Below are 25,271 nucleotides of genomic sequence, written 5' to 3'. Positions count from 1 at the left end.
GTCAGAATTGACTTGACGGCAGTGGGTTTGGTTTGGTTTGGAAGGTTCTTATACTACAGCACAGGTGGTATAATATTATTTGAAGATAGACTGTTAAGACATTTTTTGTACACACTAGGAAAATTACTAAAAAAAGGTAAAAGAATATAAACATTAAGCCAACTGTAGAGATAAATTTTAATAATAAAAATACACAATCCAAATGAGAGCAGAAAAGAACAAAGAACAGATGGAAATAATAGAGAACTAGCAAGATGGTATATTTTAATCCAACCATGTCAGTAAGTACATGAAATTAACGAAGTAGAGAGAGAGGGAGAGAGAGATGAGTGGAAGCACTGATGATCAAGGTAAAATGGGGATAGAATGTTATAGGCACGTTTGGGTAAAGGGTATATTGGTGTTTCCTGTGCTGTTTTTGTTTTTTGTAGCTTTTAGTAAGTTTGAAAATTTTTTTCCAAAGAAAAAGATACATCAAAAATGGAAGAGGACCATCATATTTGAAATTGGAAATTGCCATTTCTCTCAGGTGTGTTTGTAGTAAGCAGCCTTGAGGGATGAGGTAATGTCTCCCTCCAGGACAAGGAGCCAGTTTGCTTCCTACTTTCTGTAAAACAGCAGTTGCCCCAAGCTCAGTGTTCCTCTCCTGTAATGCAGCTGACTGTGTGTGCAGTATCCACCTGGGCCCTCTGTGTTGCGCTCATGCCAGTAGAGGGCAAGGAGGAAGTGACACAAATATACTGATCGCGCTCTTTGCTGTGCCATGAGTAATCAAATCCTTTTTCTCTGACCCTGGAATCTTTGTCTTTTGCCAGCACCCATGAAGGAGTAATAGGCTAACTTAGGAGGGTAAAATCAAATTCCAGACCTGACAGTCTAGTCCTCTGAAAATGTTTTAGTTGTTCCCATTTCTGTTCTTTTTCTCATGCTGAATTCTTTGCCAGGAATACTTTTGCCATTTCACGTATCCAAAATTTACACATTCTTCCAGTGTACCACTTCAGTTCTCCTCCTGATTTAGTAATCTCTCCTCCTCAGATTCTTAGAAAATTTTTATTTTCTCCACTACTTATTAGTCACCATTCCTCTTTTCCTTTCCTACCATTTCTTTTTTCTCCTTCACCCTTCCCCTCCTCTTTCTTCTCCCTTCCTTCCCTCCGTCTCATATTTAACTTTAATCAGATTGAATATGACAAACTTCTGATTATAAATATGACAAAGTTCTGTTTAGACTGTGTGAGAGCAGACACTTATATTTCTTTTCCCCCCATATAGAGCCAAGTATAGGATTCTTCATTTATTTCTTATTGCCTTGATTCTTCTTACTAGTAACAAGAGTTCACAAACCTACTTTTTAACCTCTAATCAAAATATAAGTTATTGTATTGTTTATGTAGACAAAAAGTACTAAGTAGAGTTTTCAGGGTTAAAAGGAACTTAGGAATCATTCAGGACAGACTGCCTCATTTTCCTAAAAGAAATAGATCATGGTTGATGAAATGTTATCATTAAGCAAGGACTTGTGTCGCTTTTGTTTTTGTTTCTTCTTACTGTGGTTATAGTGATAGTAATTTTATCATATTCTTTAAAATCTTTTATCTGTTTCATCTACTGGTGTTATTTATTGGATGTGACATTTATAAAATTATAATTTGGCTTACCATTAATAAGTTAGTTATTGTAAGCATGCATGTTGTACGGAAAACTCTTGGGCCAGATCTGGCTTTTGTCGTTCAATAGTGTTTAAAAGGGTGACTTCTAAAATATCTAACCTTAAAAGAATTACTCTCTTCCTCATTATAATCTGGTTTAATAAGTTAGCATGAACATCTTTTTCTTGGTCAGTTAGACTGTACAGTCATTGGACTCTAGAACCAGATTCCTTGGGTTTGAGTCCTAGCATGCACCTTGCTGGCAATGTGAGCTTAGTTAAGTTACTTAACTTCTTTGCGCTGCGATCCTTTGTCAAATGAGAATAATTATAGCACCAATCTCCTGAGTTACTGGGAGACTAAGTGAGTCAATATATGTAAAGTCCTTAAAAGAGTGCCTGGCACACAATAATTGATATGTATTTTTATTAATATTGTTGTTGACTAAAAGATGACTAATAGACCATGATAGTTTTCCATTTAACTTGTCAGCTTAAGAGGATAGTTTGTGCAGGTCATTAGCTTCAGAGGGGTTCGTTTCACTTCTGTTTATATTTCAAAGTTTTTTTTCTCCTTAGAGCTTATTCCCTCCAAGAAATTCTTTTTACCAGTGCCGTATTATCATACAGTTTTCTTCAACCCACAGTTCGTGTTTTGTACATGTTACATATTTTTCTTGTGTGTTACATTTTTTAAACAATTTTATGCAATAATTCCATTTTAGTGCCTTTTAAACATTTAATTCCGTAAGCTTGCTATGCAAATGAGGATATGTATATATTTCAGATGTGCCCTTACAGAAACTATGGCATATAACCTCATACCTTGGGCATATATTTCCACTTTACCCCCTTTTAGCCAATGTTCATATACAATCCTTTGCTAGACTATGGCTGATTAAAAATACTGGACCATATGAATACACATATGACCATACATTGCTTTTAAGAATAACTGATCACCCAATAAAGTGGTCTAAGTAAAATGTTCTCTTTTTTAATTATGTAGTCCTCCTCGCCATCCTCATCACAGCCTCATTCTAGCCACTGCAGAACGAAGGCCTCATCATTGTGTCACCATGCATCCCTGGCCTGGGTCAAACGTAACCATGTAGGCCCTGCAAAGGCTGCCAGTCCATCTCTTCGTCTTCGTCGCTGGCGGCCCTTCTTACGCCTACCATCTTTGGGTCTCCATTCTGTTGTAAGTGTAGTCAATCTTCCATCTCTTCTTCCAGTGACAAGGGCAATCCATTTATCCCCTTAAACTTCTTCAGTCTTCAACGTACTTTTCTCTTGGTTCACTCAACCATTAGCTTTTTCTCTCCAGTAAGATTGCAAGCATGCCTCTATGCTTTGCGGTCTAGCTTGATTTTCACCGATGCCTTGAACATCCATCTTTCCACTTCATATCCTGCCAACATAAGGGTGCCTGCCTTTTGAAGAGTACTGATCACCATACATGACTTTTACGTTTCTGTCAGTTGTTAAAGTGAATGTGTATTCTCTTACACTTCATCTTCCGATTTTATTTAGTTGACTTGGTTCAACAAATGCTACGTTTCTTCTGAGTTCTTTCCCATCTCTTACTTTATTTTTCTCATGTTTCTGAGCATGACTTTAGTCTTTTGCCATGCTCTGGGTCACTTTACTTTCTCTATCCTCAATCTAAATCCTTCGTGGTGTAGGGTGTTTCATCTATTTTATTCCCTGAGGTGGCTCAGGTACTTGGTTTAATCTTGATCTGATCTTCCCTGCCTATTCAGTTTCTAAAGATCTTTTCCAAGTAGGAGGTGAAGATTTCCTTCTTGTAAATTGCTCTAAGCTTCTAACAAATTTTATGATTCCTCTTCCTTAGATTAATAATATCAGCAAACTACTAAAAAGTATACTTGTTTTTATAATCTTGCTAATTATCTTAGATGTTGAGGCTGATGACGGAATTCTAATAATTTTCACAAATTGAAATGAATTGCAGAATTAAGCGAGCACAGCTGTTGTTCTGATGCTTTGGAATGTTAAAGGCAACGACTGGGGTTTGGCAAAGCCTACGTAGAAATGCTAATATATCTGAAAGCTTTGGTGTGTACTGTGTACTCTTATAAGAAACTTGACATTTCCATAAATCATCATGACTTTTGAAGCCAGAGAATATCTGATAACACATACAGCTAATGTTTTATTAAAAATTAAAGGTCTGTGTCAAACATTGTTTCCTTCCCCTTATTTCCCCTTCTAGAGCGATGCTCAAACTATGAAGTGGGGTCTTGGCACTTTTACTTTTTTGCTTTTACCAAATATCAGTATGGTCATCAAAATAGCCTTCCATCTGTGCTGAGTATCAACAGATTGGTACCTCTCTGCCTCTATTTCATTACCTTCATTCTGGGTCACAGCCCGTAGTTTTCGTTTTTTATCCATTCGTCCCTTTGATATTTATTACTTCCCTACTGTGCTGTAAACTGTTTGGCACGGTGAAAGATACAAGGTGAATTAGATGATTGGAATAAAACCCCAATTTTGAAAATTTTGACCTGGTCACAATTGAGTAAATTCTAAAGATGGATAAATTCCTTTGTCCTCCAAGAATATTCTAAATATAAGAAAACATGTTATAAAATTTGGCATTTCTAGTTTTACATGTTTTTGTATAATACTCACCTTTGATGCATATTAATTCTATTGTTTTGTAGCTTCATAAATATTTTCATAACATAGTGGTTAAGAACATGGATTCCAGAACCATACTGCCTGGTTTGAATCCAGATTCCATCACTTAATAGCTGTGTGACCTAGAGCATGTGACTTAATGACTCTGTCCCTCAGTTTTCTTGAGAGTAAAATGAGTACAACCATATTATCTACCTTATAGGGTTTAGATGAGGATGAATTGGTCAGTGCACATAAAGCTCTTAGAATACTCATACCCATAGAGTCGATTCTGACCAACTCATAGCAATCTGATAGGACAGAGTACAACTGCCCCAAAGGGTTTCCAAAGAGCCACTGGTAGATTCGAACTGCTGACCTTTTTGGTTAGCAGCCAAACTCTTAACCACTCCACCAGGGCCCCAAAGCACTTAGAATAGTGCCTGGTATATAGTAAGTACCATGCAATTACAATTATTTTTCTTTTTTCTTTTTTTTGGTGAAAAATACACAAGAAGACATATACCACTTTAACAATTTCTACATGTACAATTCAGTGACATTAGTTACGTTCTTCAAGTTGTGCCACCTTTCTCAACAACCTTTTCCAAACTATTTCACCATCATTAACATGCAGTTATAAATTACATTTAAACTGTATTTTGTTTTATGACATATAATTTATATTTATATTTAATTGATTTTTATATCACTTTTATTCTTGGAGATAATTAAACAATTGGATAGTTGCAGATTTTAGACTGTCAGACTTATTGAAGTTGACCAAGGGAAAAGGCTCATAATAGGAAGTGAGGTTTTATGGAAGTCTGAGAAGTTTTGAGCTTCACTGACTTTTTATAATAGTTTGAAGGCTTTTCACACCCTCTTTGGAGTTTTATATTTTTCGTGTGCACTTTTGAATAAAAAGTACAATGATTTATAATTTTTTAGTCACTTTATGTAACTGTTTGTATCTAGTGTAAATATTACATGTAATATTAATATTGTAATGCATAATATTTATATAGCACTTTACAGTCTATAGAGTACTATTACACAGCTCGTATAAACCTCAAAACTAAGAAACCAGAGGCTCACAGGAATCAGGATACATATTCAGACTTTCTGATTCTAATTATACTAATTTTACTTCTAGCACAGCCTTTACTGGCAAAGTATGAGAAATAGAAGCTACAAGATGTATAATTCTTAAGAAGATATGGGTTGAAGTAATAATTTATGAAAACATAACAGCTCAAAAGATTTAAAATGCTTGATATCCTGGTGGAGAATTTTCTTAAAATGAGTAAAATATTTGGACAAGGAATTCTTTTCTAGCATTTTTGTTAAAGAATTGAATTTCCAGTTTGTAGAATTGCCTAGATTTGGCCCTGAAAAATTGGATTCTCTTCTGGTTATGGGTAAAATGAGGGCATTGGATTGAATGATCTCTGACCACTGATGAACCTGGAGAGAAAATCCTCTGGATAATTATCATGGTCTTTAAGTATTTGAAGGAATGTCAACTTAAAGAGGGATTAGACTTTTTCTGAGATGATGGAAAGTACAGACATGTTTTAGTCACAGTATGAGAGAGAACTCTCTAACAAAACTTTCTAAAGATGGAGTAAGACCCAAAAAACCAAACCCGCTGCTGTTAAGTCAGTTCCGACTCATAGCAACTGTCTCATAGCTTCAAAACCTAGTGACAGTCCCCTCTCCTTGGAGGGGCTACCACAAGATGGGGCTGCAGCAGAGGAGCCCAGGATTGAAGCAATAGTAAGACTAGATAACTTTGATGCTTTCCAACTTTGTAATTCTTTAGTTCTAGGTTGAAGTTAGGAAGAACGAGTTTGCTAAATTGATTTATGCTGAGTTTTTTTATGCATAACTTGAAGGGAAATAATCTCTGAAGGATAATATGAGATTAGATGAGTTACTTTATCTGTAAGTGTTTTGGAGGAAGCATTCTGCGAACCCAAGATAGTAGCATTTATTATATATACCTTTCAATTTCTGCATCAGAAAGCTTCATGTTACAAGTACTTAAAATTAAATAATTACTTGAGGGTGAATAAAGTTTCATTTTTAGAGTTACGATATTGTTAATGGTGCTTAAAGGATGTTAAGTAATATAAAATATAACTTGATTTATGCCTATTTTTAAATCTTTTGCCTATAAAATTTATATCCTAGTTGCCATTAACAGTGATTGTATTTCATTTTAAACCATTTAGATTTGATAGTTAACCGTATTACTGCATATCGTAGGAAATGCCAGTTAATCACGTGTTGATTTGTATAAGTTATTTGAATATCTAAGGCATGCAGCAGATACTGTTCATGCAAATTGAATATGATAAGCTCAGAAAAGCTAGGTATAGTTTCAGTTTTAAAATTTTCATTAAGAGTCAAAGAAAGCAAGAGAACAGTCATAGGTTACAGTTACTTGTACTTTATTTGTTATCTCCCCCCGCCCCCGTTTTAATCTTTTGGGCTGTTTTCCTGCATCTATTGATTTTTAAATATTTTGGATCTAAAATGAATAAAGATACTTATTTTACTCTAAGACTGCTTATATTGCATTATTCAAGACATGAAATTTTCAAGGTCAGATCATTAAGGGAACAACTCAGTATCTTGATGTCTTAAACTTTAACCTGAAGAGGTTCTTTTAACTTTTTTTAACTTCTAAGTTTTATTAAATTTTGTTATTTCAAATTTCAAAAATTATACAAATCAGCTTATTCATTCATTCAACAAGTGTGCATTGTGCATTGACTATGTACTAGGAATTGTGCTGGGTGCTGGGGCTTCCAAGCTGAACAAGACTTTTGGTCTTTAGATCACTTGAGACAAAGAAAGGTGCTTTTCATCAATGTTTTCCTTGTTGACATATGAGTACATTGTTACAAACATAGGCCTGGTCACTCTTCGTCTACTGTCACAAAGATTAAGCCTTATATTAGATTGGATCAGTGCTCTTTTATGTAATTTGATATTATTTATATGTGTTTATATGTACTTTACTGATTTGTGTGACTACTGACATGTATAATATTTTTTCCTCCTAGGCGCCAAGCATAGATGAAAAAGTAGATCTTCATTTTATTGCATTAGTTCACGTAGATGGGCATCTCTATGAATTAGGTAAGAACAATTTAAATTTATCCTGGGGAGAAGAGGGATAAATTGGAAAGTCTCTACTTATGATAAACAGGGATGTTGGTATTTATTGTATTTGTTTGAATTAATCAATTGCCCTATAAAATTGAGTTGGCATAATGACGGTTTTCCTTTTAAGATTTTTCACTAGAAAAAATAAATGTGTCTTTTGATGTTCAGGCAACTTATAATGTTTGCATACTACCTTTGCATTTCAGCAAAGCAGGAAAGTAAGCCCATTACAGGAGAAAGCTGTGAATCACTGCAGCAGTCTGTACAAAATTACTGAGTTAGTTATCAACATCGGGATGAATCGGCTTGAGCATGAACTAGTTTTAAAATATAGTTTAATAATTATGGCTATTTTCTGTATTCAATAATGAGTGTCACTAGTTTTCAACCTTTTGTACTGTCCCATGTATCTACCAGATTTAGCATTCATTGATATTCTTGACTGAATTATTACTGTGCCAAATGGTAATATAAAAAAAAAATTTGTAATTCCTCCAACGTTAATTAGAAACTTTTATTTTACCATTCATTCGTTCACTTACTCATTTATGTCAAAATAGACTCATGGATTTGTATTTTACTCAAAAGGTTTTGATCATTATTATCATATATTTTGTTGCTCAAACTGCCCCAGACTTAACCTTGAAAGAAATCCCTTTAAGCTGGCCATTGTGTCTCTGACATGTCCCTATCATTCTTTTTGAGAACGTTGTTTCAAATGTAAGATGTTCCGGGTTTATCTTTTATTTTTCTGGCCCAGCCTTGTGTTCAGTCACTTCTCCAAGAAGCCCTGGTTCCCTTTTGTGGAAATGGTGTTTAGAACAAAGATCAGGTTGATCATTGCTACTGAGCTAGGTGTGCTCCTTGCTACTGAGCTTTGAGGCTCTCTCAGAGAAAGGGGTAGGAAATATTTGTATAAATTATGTGCCTGCACACACACACGTATGTGAATATGGGTATACACACGCACACACGATTATACCTGTTTCTCTATATATTAAAAAAGCATGAATTTACACCAATACTTCTAATTCTAATCTAATACTATACAGTTTATTATAGCGTTTTATCTGGCTTCAATTATCTTTTGTGTATTTTCTGGTTTACCCATTTTTCCTATATAAAAACAAACTCTTGGCCACACAGGCCAAAAGTTCAGTCCCAGACAATGCTCCCTGCCCCCAGCTGTTAGGCTGATTTCTTGGCCTGGCCCAAAGAGCAATAGCGCTAAAGTGTGTAACTACCTTCTTTCTGGTATTTGGCCCTGCAGATTCTAGCTGCCTTAGCCTCCGGAGCTCTGCTGTCTGTTTCCTCAGTTTATTGAGATGTTGTGCTCTGCTTGGGTTTCCCTCCCCTGCCCTGGGGTCCTGTAAATGCCTCCAGACAGAAATCTAGTGCTATTGTAGTACTCACCTCCAACTCTGGGCTGCCTGTTGTCCAGCGTCTAACAATAGCTATTTCATACATTTTGTCCTGTTTTCTAATTGTTTATAGAAGAGGCCTAGTTCAGAATAGTTATTCATCATGACTAGAAGTCACCTAAGTAATATCTCTTGACTTTCCATAATGTAAGATAAGGATTTAGCTTCCCTTTGCCTCCCTCCTTGTTTACCCCTCACTCCTGATAAAAAACACGCACACTTTTCTTTTTCTTGTTCGCCCAGTGTAGTTAGAGTTGTTGTTTATATTATTATGACCACAGAAACATGACTCGCAACTGGAATTTTCTTTTTAACTTTTTTATTTCTCGAGAGTTAATAATTCTCTTGTTTTGCTCTTTGGTTGGTTTGGTTATTTTATTTTATATTTTTATCTGTTTAACGGGTAAAATCTCTCCATAGGTCGAAATATCCTTTGAATACATTGGAACATCTGGCATTCTGTTAAGTTTGTCTTCTTGGGGATCTCTCTCCCAAGTACCTTCTTGTGTGTGCCAGTCTGGGCAGATTGTGCTTGAGGCCTTAAACACATTTGTCATCTTGGGATGTCCCTTTATCACCATCCCAGGGATTCCCTTTAACACATTCCTCTGTTGAAACTCCTGTTTCTGGATCCCATGTCTCCCTCATTCTTTTTTTACTCACTCACTGTTTTGAGTCCCTTCTCTAGAAGCTTCCTAAGGGGGTGTGAAATGCAGGAAGCAATTCGACATTTTGTTCTGGATTCCTGAGAGTCCCAAGGACAGAGGCTCACCTGGGGGCCAGATGCTGACTAAGCCTCACCAGGCATGATATAATTTATCATGGCCATCTAGTGAGGCCATTAAGAGTCCTGAGCCCTGATGCTTAGATGGAGCTTCTTGGTTCAGAGCACATCCCCTTGGGACATAGAGGCTCCACATGGATTCCTACCAGATGTTGTCCTGTGTGCCTCTTCATTTGTATCATTTTTTGTTATATTAAAGCTGTTAATCTCAGGCATGGTGTTTCCTGTGAGCTCTGGGAGTTGTTCTAGCATATTATAGGACCCAAAGGAGTAATGGGGGCTGGCAGGTCTGAAGTGGAGGGAGTCATGTGGACTTCTAAGCTTGTGGCTGGCACCTGCTGACTTAGCCCCAGGTGGCTGGGAATGAGAGAAAGAAGGGCTGTGTGGGCAGCTGGGGTCTGAACTGAACAGGGAAGGGAAGCTGAGATTTTCACAGGACGCAATTGGCCTGTGGAATGAGATTCATTTTCCACCACACAATTTGGCTGCCCAGGGACAATAGGAAGTAAAATTTTTGAGACCTTGAATGTTTGACCTTGCACAGTTTGGCTGTGTCTAAAATTCTAGGTTGGAAAATAATATTGATGGCTTTGCTGCATTGTATTTAACTTCCTGAGTTGCTATTGAGAAGTCTGAAGTTATAATTCCTGATTGTTTTTTCATGTGATCTGTTAGTTCCCCTCTTTGCCACCCCCCTTCACAAACATTTAGGAGCTTTTCTTTGTCCGAAGTCGTCTGACATTTTATAATGTATGTTGAGGTCTGTTTTTATCAATAATTTTGGACCCTCAGTGGGACCTTTCAATCTGGAAACTCCCATCTTTTGATCTGGGAAATTTTCAGTCTTTGGGTTTCTTTTCTGTTTCTCCTTATTCTGAACTCATATTGTTTAGATTTTGGAACTCCTTGTCTTTTCTCTCCTATTTAAAATTTTTGTATAGTTCCCAATTTTTAAGAGCCATCGTTTGTTTATAGGCTGTCCTCAGATGTCTAATGATACTTGAGACTTGTGTTTCTGTACCAACTGCTGACAGAAGTTCTGTTTTGGTATCTTTCTGCTTCTGCACAACTCTGCTGCCCATGGCTTTCTCTGGGGTCTTGTGATCGAGCTATCTAAAAGGCAAGATCTGAATTAACTGGTTAGTCACTATCAAAAAAACAGACTGCTTCACAGGCTACTATCTTCTTTTCTATTCAGGCTATACCTGGTACAGCCCATTTTGACCAAGGCTGCAGGGTTACATGACCCATCCACAAGGTGCAGCTTTCCCTGCCTCTTTTAGTAGAGGCCCGTGTGTGTGTGTAAGTCTCTGAGCCTCATGGATTATTCTCCAGGATGTGCGTTTGCTTAAATTAAACTTAAGTTATTGGGAAATGATGGCTTTGAGGTAGTAGTAGTTGGAACAGCTGTAACTTTCAGATTACAAATCTTATTCTCTTTAGCATTTTTTTTTTTTTTCTGTAAAGGGCCAGGTAGTAAATATTTTAGGGTTTGCAGGCTACAGACTATCTCTGTCTGTCTTCTCTTCCCTCTCTCTTTTTTTTTTTTTTTTGAATAATCTTTTAAAAACCTAAAAAAAACATTATTAGTTTAAGGTTGGTACAAAAACAGGCCAATGGCAGGATTTGGTCTGTGGGCTATAGTTAGCCTATTCCTGGATTAGAATAACAAAAATTATTCTTAATTAATCTTTGCTCTAAACTGCCGTCATGATCAAATAGTACATAGTTTTTATTTGATTTCTATTCTTTTGACATTTCAGGATCAATTGTTTAATAGTCTGTAATAATGTTGTTTGAAATTAGTTATATGTTACTTTAAACGACACCTACTTATAAAGGAAAATCACTCACTAGGGTTTGCTGGAGAAAAATGTGTAGTCTGCTTCCATAAAGATTACAGCCTTGGAAACCCTATGGGTCAGTTCTTTGCGGTCCTGTAGGGTCGCTATGAGTCGGAATCAACTGGACGGCAATGGGTTTCGGTTTAGGGTTTATTAGCCTACCAGAATCTAATGAATGACCTATCAGAATCTAATGAATGATATTAAAAAATGAATTATATGAATCAGAAAAAATATATATTAATTTAGAATTTGGTTAAGGAGGGAAAAAATTACATTGTTTATATACACACACGTACATATATACATACTCTTGCTTTTATGTAAGAATTGAAAGATAAAACAATACTAAATAGGGCAGTATATAATGAATATAATGGATTCCTATAAATATAGAATAAATAAGCTATTGAGGAATAAGCATCTGCCACAAAAGTATATTGTAAGGAGATATTTTATGACACATTATCAAGAAATGTACATTGCAGTTTAGAAAGATATAAATTTATAGAAATATGGATAAGTAATTGTTCCTGCATAATATTTAGTTATAGAAGAGTATCTCCTTTATGGTTCTTAAAACTTTAGGAATTAAGTCCCAGACACTGTAATTTAGGGATGTGTTTCTTTAGAATGTTGAATATTTATCTCAGTGTTAGTCCAAAAATGAGGATCACAAATTCTGATGATATGATTTATAAATATTAATATCAGTTTACTGTGTAGTATTTTAGGGAGCCTGGGTGGCACAAGTGGTTTGCAGTTGGTGAGTTGGAATCAACTCAGTGGCAACTTTAACAACAAAAAGCTAGCCTAAAGATTAGTAGTTTTAACCAACCCGGCGAGTCTGTGGAAGGAAAGACCTGGCAAACTGCTTCCATAAAGATTATAGCCAAGAAAATCCAGTGGAGCCGTTCTACTATGTAACACGAGGTCACCATGCGTCAGGACCGACTCAATGGCAGCTAACAATAACAACATACAATATATTAACCAACAAGACTTTTTAACCATGGAGAATATTAGTGTTAATTTTCACTCATATGTTTCTCCAAAAATAGTGTCTACCAATCCATTATATCACTGTGTGCTTACTGATTAGCAAAAAACTTGTACTATGTTTGGAAACCATGTAATTACAGAAGGGGTTGTATTTTATGGAAACTTAATAAAGTGCTGCTTATAAGGCATCCAAGATTATAGATTGATTATAGGTTTGGATATAGAGTATCACTTAGCTTTGTGTTAGCATTAGTTTATATTCTGAGCCTTTTCAATTTTTCATAGTATTATTCAAGGTGATTGTAATTTTGATTATTTTTGGTGGTCAGTAAAGTAATCCTAGGCTGATTAGATCGCCACTCTATACTACTGCCTTGGTGGTACACAATTAGTAGTAGTAATAAATCAGTTTTTTTGTGACTCCCTTTTGTTGGGGTAAACATGCTCAGTCTTGCTTAAGAGCCTTCTGATTTAGCCTTTAAAATAAAGAAAGAACATTTTTGTATTTCTGAGGGTAAAAATTAGGATCATAACCTTTTTTTAAACTATTCTTATTAATTTTGCATATTCTTTTCAGAAAATTAAAGCCACTGTTTATTTCTAATAAATTCTGTTCATAAGGATAGTTTAGGCTTTCAAGCAGGGAAGCAAAGTTCTAATACTTCAGTATTAATAACATTCATAGGTGGCACATTTCCAATATTTGCCTTAAGATCTATTATTTTAAATATCTTTTAACTTGCCTCACTGTGCGAAGAGGAAAATGGAAGTTGAAACTATATTATCCTATACAAACAGCTATTCAACTGTTAATGTTTATTTTCCACAGATGGACGGAAACCATTTCCAATTAACCATGGCAAAACTAGTGATGAGACTTTATTAGAGGTAAAGTTATAAAACTTGTTGGCCTCCTTTAAGTATTATTAATGTTCTTATCATCTTTCAAACATCTCTAAAGATCACTTGTATAACATTTTCTGTATACTTGTATGCTTCCTTGTCTTTAGAAAAATTTGAATTACTGTTAAAGATATCAAATAAAGAGAAAATTTTCAGAGCCAAAAGTGTAAACAGGTATCAAATATGAAAAAGACAAGAATAGCATTGAAAAGGTTGCTCATCATATCCCAGATTTCCTTGAATCCAAGAGACTATCAATTGTAAGATGACCATGCTTTTAGAGATTTTAAAATAATGTGTGGCTTAAAATCAATGAAATATGTAATTTTCAGGTTAGATGCTAGGACATACAAGAAAGAACACTTACTGTTATCTTATGCTTTTGTACTAAGCCTGCTAGGTCACCAACTCTTCATTCTTTTGGTAGTGTTTATATGATTTTTCATTTGAAAAAACAAGTGTACAGTATCAAATTAGTATGAATTAGAAAAATATTAAATGCTTATTTATTGTTTGTACATTAATATATGTGTATAAACTAAAAAGTTACACATTTTTTTTTTTCTACAGGATGCCATAGAAGTTTGCAAGAAGTTTATGGAACGTGACCCTGATGAATTAAGATTTAATGCGATTGCCCTTTCTGCAGCATAGTTTGTTGATAATGGAAACACCAAATACTGTATATTTGCAACACAATTAAATTTATGCTGCCATACACTAACTCAAAAGTTTTGATATTTTCCTTAACTTGACTAATTAAACTTTGTGTGAATTAAACTTTGACTTAATTTGTGTTTTATATTCTTTTGTCCCAAGTTAAAACTTCAGTTCTTTTCTTCCCTGTCTTTCTTATGAAGGAGTTATCTTGTTTGATGACTAGGAATAACTTGCTTATTCTCTTGAAATTTAATGGGAGATCAAGTATTTGGGGACACGCATAATTTCCATCTGCATAATATGAATATGTATTATACAGATATTAACATATTTATTTAGCAAACATTTATTGAGCATCTACTGATAATGAGCTGGACACAGTTGTAGGTGCTGGAGCTATAACCATGAACACTGTAGACAAGATCATAGTCATGGATCTTGTGTTCTTTTGAGAAGAGACGAATAACAAACACATAAATAAGATACATACCAATGATAGATGCTATGTAGCGAATTAAAGTAGGATTTGTATTAGAGAGTGACTGAGGGGATACTTTAGATTGTGTGGTCAGGGAAGGCTCTGTAAGAAAGATGACTCTGAAGTTGAGATCTGAATGACACAAAAAAAAGTCATATAAAGGATGGGAAGAGCAGAGGGAATAGTTAATGCAGTCCCTAAGGTGGGAAAGGTTCACTGTGTTGGAGGAGCAGAAAGAAGACTAGTATGACCAGAGCATAGAGAGTAATGGGGAAAGCAGCAAGAGATACGGTCTGAGAAGTAGTGGCTTTGTGACACAGGGAGAGGCATTTGGATTTATTGCAAGTGTGATGGTAAGCCATTGGCAGGTTTTAAGCTGGGGAGTGACCTGATTTGATTTATGATATTAAAATATCACTCTAGCTAGTCAAGGATAATATATTGGGGCAGGGGGAGGGCAAGTATAGAGATAGAAGAGTCTGCTGCAGTAATTCGGTGAGAGGCGGTAATGACTGGGTCTTAAAAGTGGTATAATTTAGATGGAAGCATGCAAGTCAATTTAGGGTATGTTTGAAGAAAGAATGGCTTTAGTAGAGTCTTAAAGGACAGGTGGAAGGCAGTGACAAGGTGGAAGGGCATTTACAAAATTGGGTCCAAGCTCACGGTAGGTGTGATGGCAATGTTCTGTATCTTTTTTGGAGTGGTGGTTACATGGGTGTGTACATTTATCAGACTCATTAAATTGTGTATTTAAAATCTGTACTTCACATATATAAATTTTACCTCCCAAAGGAAGGGGGACAGGATGGGAATGAGTATAGCAGTTAGGAGAAAGATCAGATTGGGCCAGAATGAAGTTCTGGGCCCATAATTGAGTGTGATGAGTTTATATATCACACACTGAGTTAATGTAGATTCCTGAGAAGGTAACACAAGAAAAGTATTTTAGGAAGAGTAGTATGTCAGCGGCTTCTTGCAGAATGGTTTAGAGCTTTGTTACTCAAAAGTATGGCTGGAAGCTTGTTATAAATGAACAATTTCAAACTCTACCCCAGAGCCTCTAAATCAGAACCTGAATTTTTTTTTTTTTTTTTTGTTGAAAATACACAGTCATACACCATTTCAACGATTTCTGCATATACAACTCAATGATATTGATAATATTCTTGTGCAAACATTCTCACCTTTATTTTTAAAAGACCCCTGGGCAATTCATGGTTTGTTGTTCTTAGCTGTCATCAAGTCACCTCCAACATAGCAACCCTATGTACAACAGAACGAAACACTGTCCAGTCCTAACCCACTCACAATCGTTGCTAAGTTTGAGCCCATGGTCGCAGCCACTTTCTCAGTCCATCTTGTTGAGGGTCTTCCTCTTTTTTGCTGACTCTCTACCAAGTACGATGTCCTTCTCCAGGGACTGATCCCTCTTGTTAACATGTCCAAAGTATGTGAGACAAAGACTCCCCAGCCTTGCTTCTAAGGAACATTCTGGCTATACTTCTTCCAAGGCAGACTTGTTCGTTCTTCTGGCAGTCCATGGTATGTTCAATATTCTTCACCAACACCATTACCCAAATGCATCAATTCTTCGGTCTTCCTTATTCATTGTCCAGCTTTCACATGCATATGAGATGATTGAAAATACCATGACTTGAGTCAGGCACACCTTAGCCCTCGAAGTGATATCTTTGCTTATTAACACTTTAAAGAGGTCTTTTGCAGCGGGTTTGCCCAGTATAATATGTTGTTCGCCTTCTTGACTGCTGCTTCCATGGGTGTTGATTGTGGATCCACATAAAATGAAATCCTGCAATCTTTTCTCCATTTATCATGATGTTGCTTATTGGTCCAATTGTGAGGAACTTTGTTTTCTTTATGTTGAGGTGTAATCCACACTGAAGTTTGTAGTCTTTGATCTTCATCAGTAAGTGCTTCAAGTCCCCTTCACTTTCAGCAAGCAAGGTCGTGTCATCTGCATATCACAGGTTGTTAATGAGTCTTCCTCCAATCCTGATGCTGAGTTTTCCTAATATAGTCCAGCTTCTTGAATTATTTGCTCGGCATACAGGTTGAATAAATATGGTGACGCACACCCTTCCTGATTTTAAACCCCTTTCAGCTTGAGAAATACCGAGCGTATTCGTCTCTTCTGGTTTTCTAACTCTAGGCCTTTGCACATTTCATTATAATAATTTTCTTTGTCTTCTTGAGCTGTCCTTTGAAATTTTCTGTTCACCTCTTTTACATCATCATTTCTTCAATTTACTTTAGCTATTCTATGTTCAACAGCAAGTTGCAGAGTCTCTTCTGATACTCATTTTGGTCTTTTCTTCTTAATGACTTTTTGCTTTCTTCATGTATGATGTCCTTGATGTCATCCCACAACTCTGGCCTTCGGTCGTTAGTGTTCAATACATGAAATCTATTCTTGAGATGGTCTCTAAATTCAGGTGGGACATACTCAAGATCATACTTTGACTCTTGTGGACTAGTTTTAATTTTCTTCAGCTTCAACTTGTGGTCTGTCCCACAGTCGGCCCCTGGCCTTGTTCTGACTGATAATGTTGAGCTTCTCCATCATCTCTTCCCACAGATTTAGTTGATTTGATTCCTGTGTATTCTTTCCAGCGATGTCCACGTGTGTGGTCACTGTTAACGTTGTTGAAAAAAGGTATTTGCAATGAATAAGTCGTTGGTCTTCAGTATTCTATCATGTGATCTCTGGTGTCGTTTCTATCACCAATGCCATATTTTCCAACTACTGATCCTTCTTTATTTCCAACTTTCACATTCCAATCACCAGTAATTATCAATGCATCTTGATTGCATGTTTAATTTCAGGCTGCAGATGTTTCTAAAAATCTTCAGTTTCTTCATCTTTGGCATTAGTGGTTGGTGTGTAAATTTGAATAACAGTCGTATTAACTGGTCTTCCTTGTAGGCATGTGGATATTATCCTATCACTGGCAGCATTGTACTTCAGGACAGATCTTGAAATGTTCTTTTTGATGACGGACGCAATGCCATTCGTCTTCAATTTGTCATTCCCAGCATAGTAGACCATATGACTGTCTGATTCAACATGACCAATACCAGTCCATTTCAGCTCACTAATGCCTAGGGTATCGATCTTCAAGCGTTCCATTTCATTTTTGGTGACTTCCAATTTTCCTAGATTCATACTTTGTACATTCCACACTATGATTATTAATGGATGTTTTTAGCTGTTTCTTCTCATTTTGAGTCATGCCACATCAGTAAATGAAGATCCCCAAAACTTTACTCCATCTGTGTCATTAAGGTCGACTCTACTTTGAGGAGGCAGCTCTTCTCCAGTTGTATTTTGAGTGCCTTCCAACCTAAGGGGCTCATCTTCCAGCACTATCGTAGGCAATGTTCTGCTGCTATTCATAAGGTTATCACTGGCCTTTTTTTTTTTTTTTTTAAGTAGAGAACCAGGTCCTTCTTCCCAGTCTGTCTTAGTCTGGAAGCTCCGCTGAAAACTGTCCTCCATGGGTGACCCTGCTGGTATTTGAAATACTAGTTGTGTAGCTTCCAGCATCACAGCAACATGAAAGCCACCACAGCACGACAAACTGACAGACAAACGGTGGTGGGCAATTCATGTACACACTAAATTTGGGAAGCACTGGATTAGACAACTATCTCATAGGGTTTCTATGAGTTAGTATCTACTTGATGGCAATAGGTTTGGTTTTGGGGTTTAGATTAGAGAAAACAGATTATAGCGAGGAAGGTCACTTTGGAAGATGTTTAAATTTATCACCATTTTATGGTGAAAAGGCTTGGATGAAGTGATGTTAATAGGAATGGGGAAATAATCGGAAACAATTTGATAAGCGATATGTAGAAGATGCTTTTGTCATGCCAAGAATAACCATGGGTGTTCTGTTACATTGTTAACATTTTTTACTCACACCTATCTTGCATATTGTAGCCCTGGTTGCCCCGTGGTTAAGAGCTACGGCTGCTAACCAAAAGGCTGGCAGTTGAAATCCACCAGCCACTCCTTGGAAACTCAATGGGGCAGTTCTGCTCTGTCCTACAGGGTCGCTATGAGTTGGAATCGACTCGGCGGCCACAGGTTTTTTGGTTTTAATCTTTACAGAAGCAGATTGCCAGGACTTTCTTCTGTGGCACCTCTGAGTGGATTCAAACCGCCAACCTTTAGGTTAGTAGTCAAGTGCAAACCATTTGTGCCACCCAGGGGCCATATATACATAATAAAGACGGTATATTATGAGCAATGTCTGATTGTCTAATTGGTAAGGTGGTTGGGAATTCCTGGTTTAGGGACATTTGATGTATACAACCTATACCGAAAGCTATTTTGCAACATGAATTATTTATTTATTTATTGTTGTTGTGCTTTAAGTGAAAGTTTACAATTCAAGTTAGTCTCTCATAGAAAAATTTATACATACATTGTTTTGTGACCCTAGTTGCTCTCACAGCACACTCTTCCTTTCCACCCCAGATTTCCCGTGTCCATTCAACCCACTCCTGACCCTCTCTGCCTTCTCATCTCGCCTCTGGACAGGAGCTGCCTATTTAGTCTCATATATCTACTTGAACAAAGAAACACTCTCTTCACGAGTAACATTTTATGTCTTATAGTCCAGTCCAATCTATGTCTGAAGAGTCAGCCTCCGGAATGGTCTCAGTTCTGGGCTAACACAGAGTCTGGGGGCCATGTCTTCCAGGGTCCCTCCAGTCTCAATCAAACCATTAAATCTGGTCTTTTTACTAGAATTTGAGTTCTGCACCCCACTTTTCTCCTTTTCTGTCAGGGACTCTGTTGTGTTCCCTGTCAGGGCAGTCATTATGGTAGCTGGGTACCATCTAATTCTTCTGGTCTCAGGCCGATGAAGTCTCTGGTTTAGCAACGTGAATTATTAAAATAATTAAAATTGCCATCAAGTCAATTCAGACTCATGATGACCCCATGTGTGTAAAACTGTATTCCATAGCTTTTTCAATGGATGGCTTTTTGAAAGTAGATTCCCAGGCCTTTCTTCCAAGGACTATATAATAAAGCTTTTCTAATCTGCAAGATAGATGTAAGTATAAATTGAAATAGTTAAAATAAGAATCCAAGTGGTCAAGAATAAATTCTAAATTTCAGTATGATGTGAATTTTGGATTGCTTGATTCAAAACTGTGTGGTTTACCAACATGAAAACATAGTTGGTTCTAAATAACAGCTGTATTTGATAATGTATCCTGTAAGAACCAAAGGATGAGATCTTTGTGTCCTGTACGTGTTCTGTGACAACAAGATGAAAATAAATTGCTGGGGGCTTTATTTGTATCCTAAATATGAAAGACTTGAAGCACATACAAAGGTTGTAACATAGACTACTCTTAAAAAATGCAGTAGAACCTGTCTGCTGAAAAGTTGCATTGCTTACTGAGCGTACCTGTGGTAGAACATGACAAAAAGATTGCCTTGCCTCTGAATTTTCCTTTAGGGCCTATGCGATAGAAACTCGTTTTTCAAGAGTGGTGCTTTTCTTAATTCTACGTGGAATAATAAGTATTTGAAACCAAATGTCCCTCTGGTCCTAGCCCCCCACCACTAAAGAAGTATACAGATTTGATAATAGTGTACACAGTTACCTTGTTTGTATTTTTTACCCTTGAGACCAAAACATGGTATTTCATAGCCTGGGTATAATTTAGAAGATGAATTCTTATGAGGAATTGATCTCTTTTATAAACAAAATGCAAATGCCTTAAATATTTCTTTATTTAAATACGGTAAAAATATTTGCTCTTATAGCCATATTCTAATTCGGCTTGATAATCAGGTACGTGTGAAGTGTCCCAGATAAGAGCACATCTGTACGGATTTCATTTTAAGAACTTTTGAAACTATGGCTTGTGAGCAAAATAAACTTTTACAGAAGAAATTTCCAAGCCAACTATTCACCTTACTGTTTAGTTTTTACCTTGCTTGTTTCCATTTTCAGAAGTCTGAACTGAACTTCAGTTGCTACAGGTATCCCAGTGAAGGCTTTTAGCTTCTCAGGGCTAGTAGCCTTCCGTTTGTTTTATAACTGTGCATGGAATACCTAGAAAAAGTGACTTTTTTTAGCTAAACTATGTCAGTATTGGGGATTTGTTGTGCAACTAACCTGATTTTTAAATGGGGGTCCAGTGGTCCTCAAATTTTTATTCTGAGGACTCCCTTACACTCTTGAAGATAATTGGGGAAGCCACAGAACTTTTATAGGGATTATATTGTTGATTTTTAAGTGTTAGAAATTTAAAAATATTTATTAATTCACTTAAAATAACAACCCATTACATAGTAACATCAATAACATTTTAATGAGAAAATAAATTCTCTAAAACAAAAATATTAGGGAAAAGAGGGCACTGTTTTACATTTTTACAAATCTCTCTAATACCTGATTAATAGAAGACAGCTGGATTCTCATCTGTCTCTGCATTTATTATGCTCCAATATGTTGTTTTGGTTGAAGTATATGAAGAAATCCAGTCTCATCCAAGTATGTAGTTGGAAAAGGGAGGAGTATTTCAATACCCTTTTCAGATAATTGAGGATATTCTTCTTTGATACTACATCAAAACTTAACAGGTGGTAGCTTTTTAAAGATTACTTAAAAGATAAAATCTGAAATTATGAGTTTTGTGTATTTTCCTACATTAAAATCCGTTGGTCTGTTTTGCACTTTGAATCAATCTTTTACCCATGCATAATTTTGCATCTTCATTGGGAAAATATTGGTTCACTAAGTTACGCAAATCTTCCAAATGTTGACACATTTCACTATGCAATATAAAAAAAAAAATCAAATTTGTTAAGATCACCACCATCTCATCAAAAAAGTCTTAAAGCAGTTCATAGGGATAGATATAATTTCTCAAAATGAAATTTTCTTTTGAAAGCTTGAATTCTGTTAGCAACAAATACTATCACTTTTTCTTATTGAACTGAGAGGATCGCTTTGTTCATTTTCAAGACAATGCCTGCCAAATACCGATGTCTGAATAACCATAGTTTATGAGTCATTCTTTCAAGTAAAAATGGGGTTTAATAAAAAAACGAAGAGAAGCTATTTCAGCTTGCATCTCATACAATTGCACACGCATACTCTTTCTAGAAAACCATCAGAGGTGCTTTATGTGTAATTCCCATTTGGTCAATTAGAGAATATTAAAAAGTTGCACACTCAAGGGCTGATAGTTAATAAAATTAATAATTTTACTATCTCATCGAAAGGATATTTTTAAGTGAAACCGGTTTTTTTTTGGTTTTTTTTTTTAACATCAAATGTGTGGAGGGGAAGAGTACAATGACTAACAGAACAGATCGGTGCCACTGCTTGGATTTGTGTAAGGTCCCAGCAGTTTCACCCAGCATTGCTTCTGCATCATCTCTGCAAATGTCAACATGGTGAAAAAGGCCAGTCATAGCCTCTCTTTGTTATGAAAATACTCGGACCTCACAGACCCTCTGGAAGAATCTCAGGGACCCCTAGAGGACCGCGAGCCACACTTTGAGGTCCACTGTGTTAGTAGAAGGTATTCAGAGTTTTTGGAAGGTGAAGGCAAACCTCTATAAATACTTTATGCTTGTTATGCTTATCCCATTAATAACATCCATTAGTTCCCTACACTTGAGCAGGTTGTAGATTAGATCATATTCCAGAGATAATTGTTGCTTTATGCCAATTAAAAAAGTTTCCTGTGGTCTCATAAGTTCTTAATACGTAAAAGTAAACTAATTAACACAATTTAGAGTACCTATTATGTACATTCAAGGCGCCCTGATGGCAAAGTGGTTAAGCATTCAGCTGCTAACCAAAAGGTTGGTGGTTCAAACCCACCAGCCTCCATGGGAGAAAGATGTGGCAGTCTGCTTTGGTAAAGATTACAATCTTGGAAACCCTATGGGACAGTTCTACTTTGTCCTGTAGGGTCACTATGAGTCTGATTCGACTCAATGGCGATAGGTTTATTGTGCCTTAGTGGTTAAGAGCTTGGCTGCTAACCAAAATGTCAGCACTTTGAATCTACCAGCTACTTCTTGGAAACCCTATGGAGCAATTCTACTCTGTCCTATAGGGTTGCTATGAGTCTGGATCGACTTGACTGCAACAGTTTTTTTTTTTTTCTTTTTTTAAGGAGTCCCTGGATGGTGCAAACAGTTAAGCACTCGACCAGTAGCCAAAAGGTTAGCAGTTTGAACCTACCCAGAGATGCCTCAGAAGATAGGCCTGGTGATCTGCTTCTGAAAGTCAAATGCTTGAAAACCCTATGGAGCCATTCTACTCGTACGTATGGGGTCAACATGAGTCAAAATCGACTGAACTATGCAATTTCAGTGGAAGTTCAGAGGAGGGGAGTTTTCAATGATTGTTTCAGGGTTACAAGAACTAAGAGACCAGAAGAACAGGAGCATGTTCCTACTAGAAATTAGAAGTCTAAGTAGCAATCCATCACTTGTCTGTCAGTTTGTTGTACTGTGATGGCTTGCGTGTTACTGTGATGCTGGAAGCTATGCCACCAGTATTTCAAATACCATCAGGAAACATCCTCCATGAGATGGATTGACACAGTGATTGCAACAATGGGCTCAAACATAGCAATGATTGTAAGGATGGTGAACTGACTTGACAGCACCTAACACAACAATAGCAAAGTAGAAATCAGTTTTCTAGTATATTTTTAATGACTAAATTTCAAACAGGATCCATGACTCAGAACCCTAGTATCCTGCTCTCTAGTTTTAGGTTAGAAGAAGGCCACCCTTTCAGCAAGTTTTAGGAGCGCTATATGAGAAGTCATGGCCTGGGATCTTATCTGGCTTTAACACAAGTATCTCTGCTATCTTGAACTTGTCACCACCATTTTAAACTTACAATAGTAGGTGATGTAAAAAGATCTTTAAAATTTCTCCCAACTAAAAAATTTTTGATTCTATAGTTTTTCCTTTGAAGAAAGCAATCAAAAACAATAGTTGCCTAAGTAAGATGGAAAGACACGTCAGACTCTTCAGTGTTGGGCTGAGTACTAACAACTTCCTAGAGTTAGATGACAATGACAATGAAGTTTAAAGACTCAGATAAATCTTTGAGGCAACCAGACACAAGTGATGAAAGTCTAATGATGAGCCAATATTCTCTGTAGCAGGTGCAACCTGGAAGAACAGATTTTACAGATTTATAATTTCACATTAAGCATGGAGCAACAGAGATGCCAAGGACCATTCATGTGACTAGTGGCAAAACCACGTGGCTTCCTACCAATTTCTATACTTCTTTTCTATTGGAGATAGCTTTTTCAGGATGAAAAGCAGAAATTATGGGGCACTTCAAAAATGCTGGATTATCCTATCTCAGGATGGAGCATGTGGACTGAAAGTTGAGTAGAGAGATCATAAATAAATAGACAGATATAAATTCAGAGAAAATCCATGGAAACATTAGTCTTTCTGTGGTGAAAAATGTCAATGGTTGTTTCTTTAAAGACTTTTACTTAACAAAATCCCCTAATTCTCATTTCTAATACTTAAAATATTCATTATGAAGCTCCTCTGTGGCAAGTACAGGATATTGGAGATATTGGGAAATGTGGTCCCTAACCTTAAGGTTACGTGGTACGGGAAACAAGCAAAGAAGTTATTACAATACAGTTTGTAAGGTGCTTAAATAAAAGGGTGCACATGATACCTTATTAGCCTACAACAGGGGATGGCAAACTTTTTTCTGTAAAGATCAAGACAGTAAATATTATTAGGCTTTATGAGCCAGATGGTCTCTTTTGTAGCTACTCAACAAGACAACTGTAGAGTGCACATAAAGGAATGAGTGTGGCTGTGTTCTGATAAAACTTTATTTAAAAAAAAAAAAAGGTAGCAGGCCAGGCTTGAAATGCAAGCCACAATTTACGGACCCATGGTCTAGAAAATGGCATCAAATTTGGCAGGAAAAAAATGAAAAAGAGAGAAAGCGTTAGGTAAGTTTTCAGGAAGAGATGACTTATTTGAGCTGAATCTTGAAGAATGAATAGGAGTATTGCGGCATAGGGGAGGGAAACAGATTACAGGTAGAGAGAACAGTGTGTCCATAAGCACAGAAAGTTTCAATAGTTAAGCATATCCAATGAACTACAGTTAGTTCAATTCATTTGGAATAGATAGTTGTCTATAGAACAGTGATGGGCTATTAGGTTCAAGGACAGGGAACAAATCATAAAGGGCTTCGTATTTCATATTAAAGTTTGGGTTTTGCAGAATCAAAGAGGAATTTTTAAAGCTGGAGAGTCATGTAGTCATGCTGATATGTTAGATGACCCTGGTACCAAAAAAAAAAAAAAAAAAACCCCATTGCCATCGAGTCGATTCCAACTCATAGTGACCCTATAGGGCAGAGTAGAACTGCCCCATAGAGTTTCCAAGGAGCGCCTGATGGATTTAAACTGTGGGCCTTTTGGTTAGCAGCCGTAGCACATAACTACCACACCACCAGGTTTTCCGGATGACCCTGGTAGTGGAGGATAAATCTAAGGGTTAAGGAACTGGAGGCCAGGAGACCAGTTAGAAGACCATAGCAGTAACTGAGGCAAGAGTTGATGGGGACTTGAACTAAGGCAGTGGCAGTGTAGGTAGAGTGGTGAGGATAGATACCAATGACATTTGACAGAGCATGAA

At 36.6% G+C, this 25,271-nt stretch overlaps 1 protein-coding gene across 1 annotated transcript in view; it reads left to right on the top strand.

Moving 5' to 3' along the window:
- UCHL3 (ubiquitin C-terminal hydrolase L3) overlaps positions 1–14,208 on the top strand; it is a 55,411-nt gene extending 41,203 nt beyond the window's left edge. The window contains exons 7-9 of the mRNA XM_004371416.3: positions 7,372–7,447; positions 13,355–13,413; positions 13,999–14,208. Coding sequence (XP_004371473.1) covers positions 7,372–7,447; positions 13,355–13,413; positions 13,999–14,082 — 219 coding nt within the window. The 3' untranslated portion in view covers positions 14,083–14,208. The remainder of the gene's footprint in view (positions 1–7,371; positions 7,448–13,354; positions 13,414–13,998) is intronic.
- Positions 14,209–25,271: the final 11,063 nt, after the last annotated feature.

The sequence above is a fragment of the Trichechus manatus genome, unplaced genomic scaffold (genome assembly GCF_000243295.1).
Source record: "Trichechus manatus latirostris isolate Lorelei unplaced genomic scaffold, TriManLat1.0 scaffold00013, whole genome shotgun sequence".
Lineage (NCBI taxonomy): Eukaryota > Metazoa > Chordata > Mammalia > Sirenia > Trichechidae > Trichechus > Trichechus manatus.
The sequence above is the reverse complement of the archived record's forward strand: the minus strand, read 5'-3'. Positions and strand labels throughout refer to the sequence as shown.